General features: G+C 40.5%; 1 protein-coding gene across 1 annotated transcript in view; it reads left to right on the top strand.

The window, feature by feature from the left end:
- LOC117178030 (lysosomal alpha-mannosidase-like) overlaps positions 1-13,156 on the top strand; it is a 39,127-nt gene that overhangs the window by 13,551 nt on the left and 12,420 nt on the right. The window contains exons 5-7 of the mRNA XM_033369229.1: positions 5,460-5,665; positions 7,048-7,184; positions 7,338-7,471. Of these exons, the coding sequence (XP_033225120.1) occupies positions 5,460-5,665; positions 7,048-7,184; positions 7,338-7,471 (477 nt within the window). The remainder of the gene's footprint in view (positions 1-5,459; positions 5,666-7,047; positions 7,185-7,337; positions 7,472-13,156) is intronic.

The raw sequence follows: 13,156 nt of genomic DNA, 5'->3' as shown, positions 1-13,156 counted from the left end.
TTCCTTGCGATTAACGGGACCACGCGCGCTGATTTTTCTCCATCTAATTTCGTCGCGGGTTATCGCAGGATCCAAATGTTGGGCCTCCATAATTTCTTCAAAAATGGAGGGAGTATGTAAGGCACTAAGGGCTGGAATTGATTTGCTGATGTTCGTTGTAATCGTTGGATGGGTAGGTGGTAACTTTTTTCCTAGATCCGGTTCACCCGGGACTAACACGGCCGGATTGGGAAATCGTGAAAGGGCGTCAGGCAATTCATTTTCCTTGCTCGGAATGTGTTCAACCTTGAAGTTCAATTACCCCTTCAATAATAAATAATAACGATTCAATTTCGTGCGCGTGTCCTTTTGATCTTTTAACCACGTCAGGGCCTTACCGACCGTACGGAGAGTAAATGGTCGGTCTTCCAGATAGGGTCGGTAATGTTGAGCCGCCCAAACAACGGTCAAACATTCTTGTTCGTTACATTGATATTTGGTCTCCGCAGGTGAAAATTTCGCATTGGTGTATGAAATTATGTTTCGCGTTCCGTGAGGCTCTTCTTGCAGCAAAACGGCTCCCTCCCCTCTTGCGCTGGCGTCGGTTTGTGATATGAAAGGCAGAGAAGGGTCCGGACGACTCAACGAGCGCGGATTGGTAAAAGCGGTTTTTATCGCTTCCAAGGTGAGTATCTTCTCGAGTCATTTTAAATGGTCGTGTAGATAAAAGTAAGTCCGTTAGAGGTGCGAGAATGTGTGAGGGATCAGATATGTATTCCTTGACCCAGTTACACTTCCAGACAAAGGATTGTAGTTCGCGGCGTGTTCGGGGTAAGGGGTCGTTGCGAATTGCGTCGATGTGCTCGGGTTACGCCGCGTTACCGTCGTAACTAATCCAGTAACGAAGGTCGGGTAATGAGTCGCGGCTGAAGTGATATTTTTCGGGTGAAATCATAAGCGCGTAAATATCGCAACGTTTGAGAACTAGGCCGATTTGCGCTACATTTTCCTTCTGTTTTTGGGGTTAAATAATAATGTCGTCTAAATACGCCAATGCGAAAACACCCTATTGTTCAGCCAGAACATGTCGCATAAACATTTTAGAAAGTTGGCGGAGCTTCCTTTAAAACGAATGGCATAACTCGGAACTGAAATAACCGAACCCCGGGGGTTGAAAAAGCAGATAACTTTCTAGATACGCGGGAGAGAGGGATTTGCCAGTAACCGTTTTTGAGGTGGTCCAACAGGAAGAATACCTTGGCACCACTGAGATCGTTAACTATTTCATGTATTCTAGTCAGGCACTGGGGAACGTCAACGTTTATATCATTGAGACGCCGCTAATCCACGCAAAAACGATATTCGCCATTTTCTTTAGTTGCGATGACAACTTGCGAGTTATATGGGGACGTGGAGGGTTCGATAATACCTTCACGCAGCATTTCGCGCACTTGAGTATCAATATAAAAACGCTTTTCGTCAGAATAACGACGCGCTGGATCGCGAAAAGGTCTCGGGTCCTTTAGCTCGATGACATGTTGCACGGCCATTGTTTGTCGTAAACGTTTTACGTATGGTGGACTGGGTCCTAATGAGGAAAACTGGGAATTGGATAGGATCAAGCGCCGTATAAAATTTTCCGAAGCCTGGGTATCGATCTCTGCTGCTATTTTCTGACCATATAATATGACACGTAGTCGAGGCAAGCAGAGGGAATCCGTGTAGAGCGCGTTTAAAACTGGTATGAGTTTAAAGCGGAGGTGACCTTTGGCCCCCACTCGCGCCAGTTTTCAACTAACTCACGATTCAGTATGGGGAAAAAGTGCTGCTAGTGTGACCCAGGGCAGTGTTGACAACGGGTATATTAGATTTCTTCGATACCTTCTTCGCTTATCTATGCGGGTTTGCCGCCAGGTCGTCAGCCTCAGCTTGTGTGGCTCGTTCAAACTAATCATTGAAATTCTTTAAATTAGCAGACCAATTAGCCATTTTAATCAAAGGCCGTAAGGACTCGATCAGTAACGCTACAATGTCGGATTCGGGAGATTCCGGACGTAATCTCGACGCTCATAAATATTTTTGCTGTAGGAAAATTCCGACTGGTTCTTTCTCTTATTGCCTATTTGAGTAAAGTTTAGCTTGTAGGCGGATTAATGCGGTATTCCCGGCGTATCGTTGCAACAGTAAGTCACAGAATTTTGCCCAGGCAAGTGACAAATTTTTATACAGCTCCCACCATTTTCCAGCCGAATCGGTTAAAGATTTTGTTACCAACCGAGTCCATTGTTCTGGGATTTTTAACGATTCCGTAATATGAGTGACGCATTCGGCTTAAAAGGTCTTAGGATCTTTGTGATCTAAGCCGGCGAAGGTAGGTCGTGGTGATTCTGGGGTTCCTAATGACAGGACCACTGCGCGTCAGTCGCTGAGCGTTAAGGTTGGTAAATTTACGGAAGTTGCCGGTTCGCTGGGCAGATGGAAGATTTTTACGGTAATTAAACGGAATTTAATCATTTTGCTGAACTTTGTTGTTCCGAAGAGGTGGAATACTTAACAGGGGTTGAATATTTTGCTCGTTAAGACTGTTTCGAAGGTGTTAAATATTTGGCTTAATTCGATGGTCCTGAACGGGTTCAATATTCAATAGTGGTTGACTATTTTGTTCCTGTAAACCGGTTTGGGATTGTTGAATATTTTCTTCATTTTGAGGGTCCTTAGCGGAAGGATTATTCGACAATGGTTGATTATTTTGCTCGTTATACCCGGAAACCGAATTGTTTATAATTTAATTGGGAAGTATATCGCGTTTCTTAACGGATGGAGTATGGAGCATGGCCTCTTAGGGGTATAGGTTTGAACTTTCAACCATGAAATATCAGGACAGAAAGTTGGAAAATTTAAAAAAATTCAAAAAAATTCCTGAGCCCCACGTTGGGCGCCAAATCCATAACCCCCTAATGAATAAGAATAAATAATATTAAATTCAATAAAGATAGGGGTTGTTATCAATAGGGATTCTTGACCGCGTTCGAGGGAAGAAATTCGTAAACCGGAAATTGAAGGGCCTACGCAAAGGGATGGGGACCGAAGGACTCGCGGATCGTGCCCGAAGGGAAGACGCAAAGAACTCCTTTGTAAGTCACCACCTAACGGTGATAACTCCTGAAACGACCCCTGCACTAGGTCGTTCGGTCAACAGCCTAGTGGCTGTCAACCACCGATCCTAGGCGAAACGAGCGAGAAATCGAAAACGCGATCGCACCACGCACTACCGAGAGTTGAATCGGATTGTCCGCGGGATTTTCCGACAGTACCGCACCCATTAGGGCATTCGATATTTCTATCGGGTATTTTAGGAAGAAAATAGGAGTTAAAATAAAGGATGGCGAAAACTAATTAATAAAAAGGCTCGAATTTAAACTTAGGAAAGAAACTAATTGAATTTAATGAAGTTAAGTGTAGAGATTCATAGGTTATCATCGGTAGAAACGCAGGGTCCTCTGTGACCTGTCACGCTTCTCCGCCGAGAAAATACTAACTCGTGTTTATGCCTTTTTTTGCAGCTCTCCAACCGTCCAGCAACCCTGCGCGCGTTCCAGTGATGGGGAGGACGGATCGAGCCCCGTCATTGGTCGCTCGCTCGTCTCACCGACTGGAATATGGCGAGAATTCCGGTTCGCGAGAATTCTGTTACTTAAGACGGTTGAAGCTTACGCGGAATAGAATCATAGTTATAAGCTTGAGATCGCAACCCACCAACTTCTGAGAATAAGTCGGTTGACTTATTCACGAAAAACTCCAAAGATACAAGGAGTTTGGGAATCAGGAATTCCATGTGTCGGGTATAAAGCTTAATGTCAGACTGTTTGCGGATAGTGCATGTCCGAAGGTCACTGGACTGAAGGCGACCACAATACGCTTGCTTCACGTGCATGCATGGAGCTTTATGAATAGCCATAAGTTGCTGATTTCCGATTGGCTGTTTGAGTAGTAAATTGTGTACCAAGGGCATAAAGCCGGCTATTTTTACCAGTGTGAATTTGCTAACACAATGAAGCGAGGGTGGCAGTCACACGCGGAAAAATAGCCGTACGCCCTTGATATACACGATACTTTTTGTTCTACCCTCCATAAACAGTAACGTGTAAAGCATTTAAAGGATGTTCGGTAAATCAATAAAATAATTATAATAATACTCACTCAGAAATCGTGGTAATTTCACGCATTTATTTATGATCCAAGTTTCAATCAGTGAGATCACGGAATAATTTGTCAAACTTTTCATTTGAATTTCATCTGAACTAAACAGATTGCTAAAACTGCTTATATTCCATTAGCATGCTTTGAGAGACTCACCAGAAGATTTTAAAACACTCTGATTATTGAAAAGTCAATCAGTGAAATAGTAAGGAGCTTGACTAGAAATTGTAGTAGGAGGACGTTTGTTCAGAAAAATTTTAAACTTGCCATTCTCAAAAAAGGCTTTCTTTCTTTTCCGGAACAAATCCTGCTTCCTACATCTCAGACTTGGTTGATATTGTTATTATGTACACCTGATTCGGTAATGCGGTAATTTATACCAAGTTTCTTCTATCTAGAAGCCGCTTGCCTTAATGCCTTGCGCTTTTAGACAGATTTCATGTCCAGGTCGTGTTCCACAGAAACATTTGCACCTCTAAGTTTGTTACGAATCATGCAGATTAGACCTTTACTCACCAAACCAAGCGTCCAAATTACCAAAAAACGATTCATTATTTTTTCTATTGCGCTGATCTAGGAGGTGAGCTTTCTCAGATAAAGTTAGCTTGAGGTCAGCGTAATCCACTTTAATTGCACAAATACTCGCTTCATAGTTCTGAATCTGAATCAATAACACACAACACTATTTCTTTCTGCGATACTGATTTCGAAAAACCGTTTTTCTGCGAGAGAACTTCAACAAGCTTGAGTTTGCGACAAAGAAACCATTTTGATGATAAGTAAGGTGCAGCACAGAATTGAAGCACGCTCAAAAAAATTATTTCTGAGAAGTTTGCGACCGAGCGAAGAGCGAATACAAACACGAACGTTCCGCTCAATAGCCCGAGCTGAAATCTTTTAGAATACTCTGTAAAATGCTAAAAATATAAGTATTGAAACATAAAATGTATGAAGCATGAGACTTTCAGAAATTTTTAAATTACTGAGAATAAATAAATCTACGGAGAACATTTATGTATGGAATTGAAATACTCAAAAAGTTTGAGTATTTTGTATTTGTGGTTATTAAATTTTTCTATTTTATATTTGAGAATTAAAAATTGCATGACGTTTGAAATTTAGTTTATATTTTATTGTGCACGAATATTTTTACGCTTAGAAACCTTCCAAATGTGCCGAAAAAGAATCTTTTATTATTAAAGATTTAGACAAATCTTAGGTTTAATGAAATGTTACTTTTAGAAACATAATTTATTATTCAAGAGAAATATTTCAATCAGGAGATTAAATGACACGTTTGGAGAATGCGCGAGGCCGAAAATTGGATGGCAAATTGATCCCTTCGGACACTCAAGAGAACAGGCATCAATGTTTGCCCAAATGGGGTTCGATGGTCTAATTTTTGCTCGTCTTGATTACCAAGATGAAGAAGAACTATTGCGTGCTAAAACGGCAGAGTTTATCTGGAAGGGTAGTTCTAGTTTGGGTATGTAATCTGACATAGAAGTAAAAATTAAAAAAAAGTACAATTATAAACAACGTTTCAAGAAATCTAGAAAAAAAGCTTAGGACAGTGTGAGGGTACCTTATGGTATCTGACAGCTCAGTAGATATTTCTCAAATCGCTTAGCGGAGTGATGTGATGCTCCAGAGGCTACTATGTAATGTGAATTAGGTACGTTTAAATTAAATCACCATTTAAACTCGCGGATGCTAAATATTTCTATATAAATCTATATACAATTTTTGGGTAATTTAATAATGTACGCTACTGGGAAGATATATTAGCAGTAACTAGACTTAAAAATGTCTTAAAGAAATGCAAATTTCTTTTTAGGATAGTACTCTTAGCAAGAAAAGGATATTTTTTTAAATTAGAGAAGTCTTTTTCACAACAAAAATTTTCGAACTACCTTTTTGGACAACTATGTCTTACAAATCAATCTGAAAATCTAAAGCGTCTTCTCCACATCACTTTCTTCCTCACCTTGTGTGTCAAGCTTACCTCGAAAGGGAAATGGCCTACTAGTATAATAATGAAAATAAATCACGTAAAATTAATCTCTTCCCTATTAGGAACAAACAAGCATCGAGCACTAGCGCCTTACAACAATAGGAAAGGTCAGCTAAACCGACAGGTATCATAAGGAAACCTCACCCAGTCTTAATCTAAAAAGAATTTCTTTTATTCAAAGAAAATTCCTTGAATCAAAGAAATATATTTATTTTCTCTGAGTAGGGTGATTTATTTTATAAGGATACAACTATTAATTTCGAATCTGTATCTACACACCGAGCACAAGACTGAATTATACCTTTTAAGGAAACGAACTTGTAAAAATTTTATGAGATTTGAAGGTTTCTTAATTGAGTTTTATCTTTCTATTTTTAATGGTTTGTTTTTATTTTCGCAATGCCTTGCAAATGCATATATCAAATTTTGATTATATTATTATCATTTCACATATGTAATGATAATTTTTAAACACATATTAAACCATTATATTTGTTTTATGCTAGTTGATTCAAATTTTTCTTTAAAAATTAGAATTACGATGTGCGAGTACAAAATAAAATAGGGAAATTTGAAAAACTTGAAGAACTAAATCAAGTCCGATTTGGAATGCTGTTATTCTATTAATTTGTTAATTTTTAAGAATCCGAACGTAAATTGAATAAAAATTTTCTTTAAATTGAATGCAACAATCTAAAATTATGTAATATTTTGTGTAAAATCCCAGTGTTCTAGTTATGTTAAAGAAATACTTTTTTCAAGATGAATATTTTTCTGAAAACAATTGTTCAAAACTCTTAACTTCGCTTCTATTTCTAAATATATAATTAATAGAAATATCTTGATTTCTCCAGGTAAAAGTTCTAATTTATTCACATCAAAGCTCTATCAAAATTACAGTTCACCATATGGGCTTTGTTTTGACACTCGTTGTAAAGATGATCCTCTGATTGATGATACCGAGAGTCCAGAATACAATATTGTTCAAAAAGTAAGCCTAAATTTGCTATTCTTATTATAATTTCACTGAAAAATTATAGAAATTTTTAGTTCAGATATTTTAGTTCTCCTGTAGGCTTCGAATTGATAATTGTTAATAGTTATTTAGGGAAGAAAAAGACAATAACTCATATCAATTTCTCAGGTGGAGCAATTGTTGGCATATGTCAACAAACAAGCCTATTCCTATAGAACAAATAATGTTCTGCTTACTATGGGAGACGATTTTCAGTACCACCTTGCTGACATGTGGTTTATTAACTTGGATTTACTCATAAGGTATGAAAAGAATTTCTAATATTGTATCATACAATTTGCTACTTACTAGTTTAGTAAACCGACGGCATTAATTTCGGGGTAATTTTCGAATTGATTAGAGTCCGGCTGTTAAGTCAATTCAAGCGCGGATAGTACACCGATGGCTGGCCATCTGCGAAGTACGACCAGGTTGTTTATTCCCTCTGATTTTACTAATGTTGAGTGGTAGGTTCGACGCCGAAGATGATATTCGAATTTCGATTTTAGTTGATCGATTTATCCCTACCCCCTTACCAATGTTATTATTTTTCGCAAAAAATTGCCTTGTTTTTCAAATCGGTCAACCTAATCAAGACCAATTGTATTTTGAAAATTAAATGTTGTTTTAAATAGGCAGTACCCAGTTTAAAAAAAATGAAAAACAGAAGTAATTGTTATTTTCTGTTTGTAAATTAAATTTTGTTCACTACTTAATAAATGCTGAACGAATTATTTTCTTTTATTTTGACTTATAAGTGAAAAGCTGGAACTTTTTCGAATCTTGTTTCTCTGAAAGAAATTTAGCAGTTATAAAAGCAATAAAAATCACTAGCTTCTTCTTATATAATAGATGGAGAAAATTCTAGCTTCTTAAAATTTCTTACATTGTGTCGCACAATTTACAAAAAAAAAACATGAAAGAAAATATTGCCACTACAACTATACAAAATTTCAGTTCAGAAAAATATGGGTATAAAGTGTGTCGACCCACGCAGTATGAGTGTGACAACCATACTTATTTGTCGCAGGCTTAATACTCTGCTTCACATACACGTACGAGATATTCCACAAATCTGGCCCTAATATGGATCCCTGTGCTGCCCCTGCGTTTATCTCTTATTTGCGAGTCCCCGCCTCTGTTTCATAGAGCAAAGCTCTATCTTGCGGATAGCTCTTTACTATACGCAAGAGGTACGGTGGTATTCGAAATTCGTTCTCGAGCGCATAAAAATATCAGTCCAACTAGCTAAATTAAATGCATTTTTTACGTCTAGGGTGACCAGTAGGATGATCTTGCGGGTGTAGCAACTTGCTCGTTGTTCTGCTTGTGCAGCTCTCGCAACCTCCTGCACTGCATCCACCGTAGATCGCCTTTTCCGAAACCGGTACTGATTTTCTGCCGCTTGTATAGCTGGCTGAAGACGGGGTTTCAGCATTTTCTCTAGTAACGTACCAGCAATGTCGAGCATACATAGTGGTCTGTATGCTAACGGGGAATTCAGGTCTCGGTTCCCCTTGCTAATGAGTACCAGTCACTGCTTTTTCCATTGTTTTGGAAACAATCCTTCCTTCAGACAGCTTTTGAACATATTCAAGAGCAGTCGTAGACTGCTTTCCGCAATTGCCTACAATGATTCCGATGGTATTCCATCAGGGCCTGGAGCCTTCTTGCATTGAAGCGATCGAACAGCCTCTCCAAGTTCCATCTCATTGAAGAGCAGAACTTCTGCGCTATCGATTTCCGCAGTATCCAGGCTTCAGATCTGGTGAGTAGAAAACAGTCTGTCCATGATATGTTTAATCGCTTCCACTCCGCGTGAGCCTGTCGTTGCTATAGCTCCAAATTTTTGCGTAACAATCTTGTAGATTAGCCCCTGAGATTCGTTGTCCTCTTCTTTGCAGAGAGTGGTCCATGCAGATCTTTTGCTTTGTTTAACAGCAGTTCGAAAATGCTTCTTCGCTGTTTGAAACTCTGCCCTCCTCATGGTTGTTTCTGTTAAGCACTTTTTCCGCGCTCGCTTGGATTTGCGCCGTGAGATGAGGCACTCCCTTCTCCGCTGACAAATCCCGTCCGTCCACCAGTATGCTGGACGTCGATTGTTCCGTGGTCTCATCCGGGGAATAGCCGTTACACACGCTCGGTGAATGAGGCTCATCGTGGCATGTACCAGAGCCCCAGCTTTGGCTGCCATCTCAGCGTATTGAAATAGTATCCCGCCTGTTTTCTGTTCATTCTCTATGACATCCGATAGTTTTTGGACATCCATTTTTGAGACATTCCATTACCGCACTCTGTGTACCGTTTTCTGTTGGGTACAGTTTTCTGCACCTATCCAGAAAGTGATATGTTGCTGATCGCTTCCTGTGTACTCTTCAATTACCTTCCACGCATCTATCAATGTCACCAATCCCTTGGTTGCTAAGAAGATTTCGGGTATAGTTCCCCTACAGCCTGGTCGCCTGAAATGTTTGCGTCCTTCCTGCGTTCAGAACTATTAATCCCCTCCTGGCCGCCATTTCTATAATTTACTTTTCTCTTGAATTTGATTTTGGCACACCCCATTCCAGAGCTCTGGCATTGAAGTCGCCAGAAACCACCACTTCTCCTTCCCCATTTTGGATAAATTTTTCCAGGTCATTTAGTTTATCCTGAAAGTCCTTTATTAGTTCAATTGGGGTAAGATAGCAGCTCACGTATACGATGCTGCTACACTTAACCCACACATATCCATATCCAGAGCCGTGATTACTGACAGGTATGTTCACCAAATCTGAAATCTCGATGTAAGCTGTACCCAGTTCGTCCATGAACCATTTAGGATTACTTCTATCTTGGTACTGCTCACTGATTATCTGTATGTCCGCATTCTTTTCGTGCCTAAGATGTATGATGAGGTCTTGGGCCGTTTTGCTCCTGTTTAAGCTACCCTGAAGTATCTTTTTCATTCTGCCCTAACTTTCCCTTCAGCCCAGTCCAGCGTTTGTCTGAACGCTGCACAGCTGCCTGATCCAAAAATATGTTTTAGCTTGTTCCGGAGTTTTCTCCATCTCCGCACATAAAAGACGCTTGGGTTCCGCGATACTCGCACTGCCTTTGCGTCCTATTTGCCCGCATTTGAGACATATGTCCTTTCTATCAGGTCCTTTGCAGCTACCAGCCTGGTGCCTAAATCCTGGGAACCTGAAGCATCGAAGCATTAGTACTCTCTTGTTTACTCTACAATACACCCAACCTATATTTATGTAGGCTGCTTGCGGTAACTTTAAGCTCTCCTGAGATAGTTTTAAAATCTCGTTTCAGAGCTTTTTGTACTTCTTATTTAGTAATGTAGCTATCCAAATCTCGGGTCTCTAGGGTATTTTTCGGTTTTCTATCTTCTACTATGGCTTTGTCTCCCAGTGCTTCCTTTAGCGCGTTCGAGAATTTACTGCGGTTCTTAGATTCCTTATCTAGTTCCAGCAGCACACACCCGGACTTCTTATGTCCCCTAGGACCTGCGCATATGTCAGGCCCGCTGCTGGTTTTATAGGCACTGCTTCTTTTCTCCGTTCTTCAGTCTTTTCTGGCTTGTTTTGCTGTTTAAGGGCATTTTTCTGCCTTTCAGAATCTTCCGATTCCACTTTTTTCTGCCGTGCGATTTGCTTTCTTTCTTCCTTGCATCTTCTTCCTTCTGCAGTTTGCCATTCGGCTGGAGTTTCTATCGCGTCTTTTCCTCCCTCATCGACCAGAGTGGCTGCCTGGCTTTCCGCTGGGCTAGATGCTAGTCGCTTAGAGCTTCACGCTATTTCTAGCGTTTCCACGCTCTCTCTTCTAGAGTTACTGTGAAATTGGACCCACGGCATAGCGTTCAGGCTCTCTTGGGCCTTACTTTGCGTGCTTCTCCACAGTTTAGTTTTCCAGCATTCCTGTGACCATTGTAAGACCGTCTTTGATCTTTGGGCAGACATTTTGTTGCCTTTTCGAGGCTTGTGTCATTTCTTTCATTTTTTTTTGCAATTTCAGCTAAAACTAAAAAATCGTGCGAGGAGGGGCGGGCCGAAATATCTGAAAACGGGTATACCTTTGGACCTTAGTCCTACCTTAGTTCCCTGGGACCCAGCCTTCGTTGAACCAGTCCCGGAAAACCCGGACGGACTGGAACTCGCCCGGGGCACTGCAGATTCCGACCTCTGAAGCCACCACGCACTATCCGAACAAGACCCGAAGGGGCTGGCTTCTGAACCCATGCGGCGGCTGACACGTCAGCAGTACACGCACACATCAGCTCCTCGCCACGTAAGCGATTCAGGCAAAGGTAGCTCGGAGCACTCCCAGTTGGCCGCAGCGGGTAACAATCGTAGTTTTTTTTCGGTCTCTCCTTCACTCAGTGTGTTTGGTCCGCAAGATGAATTTTATTTCCGCCTTATCCTATGTTTCCAGCGAGGATTCCCCTATCCGCCATCTGGGGACGCGCCACGTAGGAGTATCATTTCCCTTCCACCATAAACAACTGCGCTGGTACTTGAAGGAATATCAGGATATCTGCTACACCTACACTGGTATAGTTGTGGTATATAGTTCTGAGGGACAAAATATAGTTCTTTTAGCTTCATCCTTTTTTGTCGTGTAGTTTATTCAAATAAATTGTTCAACGGTGTACATATTTTTTTACCAGTCGCTAAGAACTTTCTTGCTCCAGGAAATCATAAAATCTTTAATATTGTCTACGTGAGACGATAGAGTAAGGATCACCATCTGAGAACACCACATCGATTCTTTTCGTACCTTCTCACCGAGCCAAATCTGTCATCCGAGAGGATTCTACGAAATTATAATTAAATTTGGAAACATTTCCGGACTATACCAAACCAGAGGCCGCCACTAGCCAGACGACTGCGGGTCTCGTACAGCAGAGTACAACCGGGTCTACAAAATAAAGGCTTGCCCAATATTGTACAGGGATCGCACACTGTCTTAAATTTCCCAAAAGTTAGAGAAGTGACGAATCCTTTTCAAGTAGCATGTGACTGCAACGAAACAACCCGACGAAAGACTTTCTTAGATAAAATACCAATGAAAAACATTTATAAGTATAGATTAAGTCAAAATTCTGAATGCAGGTCGAATACCGCTACGGATCTAGATAATGAACCCGGAAGTTATAAAAGAGAATCTAATTTCAGTCGATATTCTACCTGCACCCAACAATGTATGAACCAGCCCCCAACGAATTATCCACGGAGAAGTAGCATGTGTTTCTTTAGGAACATTGAGAGGAAAAGCTCTTCCGAAATAGAAAAAACTTAAAGCACAACGTCGTTTCGATAGCTTCCTGAACAAAATAGAAAAACATAGGAAATTAACCTAGTAACGAAAGATGAAAAACTTACAGCAACGCAGGTGTTATTCAATTGTATAGCGCAAAAGTGGTTCAGAAACCTCAAACAAGAATTTCGAAATTGGCGTAAATTCGAAAAAGAATTTTCTTTCAAGTTTGGAAATGAAGATTTCGACAGACACGTGAAGGAGAGAATTCAAACACGGACACAAGGGAGGGACGAAACTCTAGACGAATATTTAAGAAATATCGAATTTCTGATCGCAAAACTCGACAATGAAATCTTAATAAGTAAAGTAACTCGACTGGGTTCATAGAAAATTGCGACCAGTATATCTGAAAGTTTTCCGTAGGTCGTACTTTTATTCTTTCCGAGAGTTTTTGTAATGAGGAAGAAGTTGTGATAAAAAATGGGACGTATACACGAAAGACTATACACCCCCACCTCTTCCCGAAAGCTCATTTCCACAATAATTTGCTTACCAACCGAAATCAGAACGCAAATCTTCCAAAAAGAGCCATTCAGCCCTAACAGCCCCATAGCGGAACCCTAAACAAAAGACGGTAAATGGAAAAGCCACTAGTCCTGAACCGACTCCGTCGGATAGTCCTAAGCAAGGGCGGGGGG

The sequence above is a fragment of the Belonocnema kinseyi genome, chromosome 8 (assembly GCF_010883055.1).
Source record: "Belonocnema kinseyi isolate 2016_QV_RU_SX_M_011 chromosome 8, B_treatae_v1, whole genome shotgun sequence".
Taxonomy (NCBI): Eukaryota; Metazoa; Arthropoda; class Insecta; order Hymenoptera; family Cynipidae; genus Belonocnema; species Belonocnema kinseyi.
This window is presented reverse-complemented; position numbering and strand designations above follow the sequence as displayed.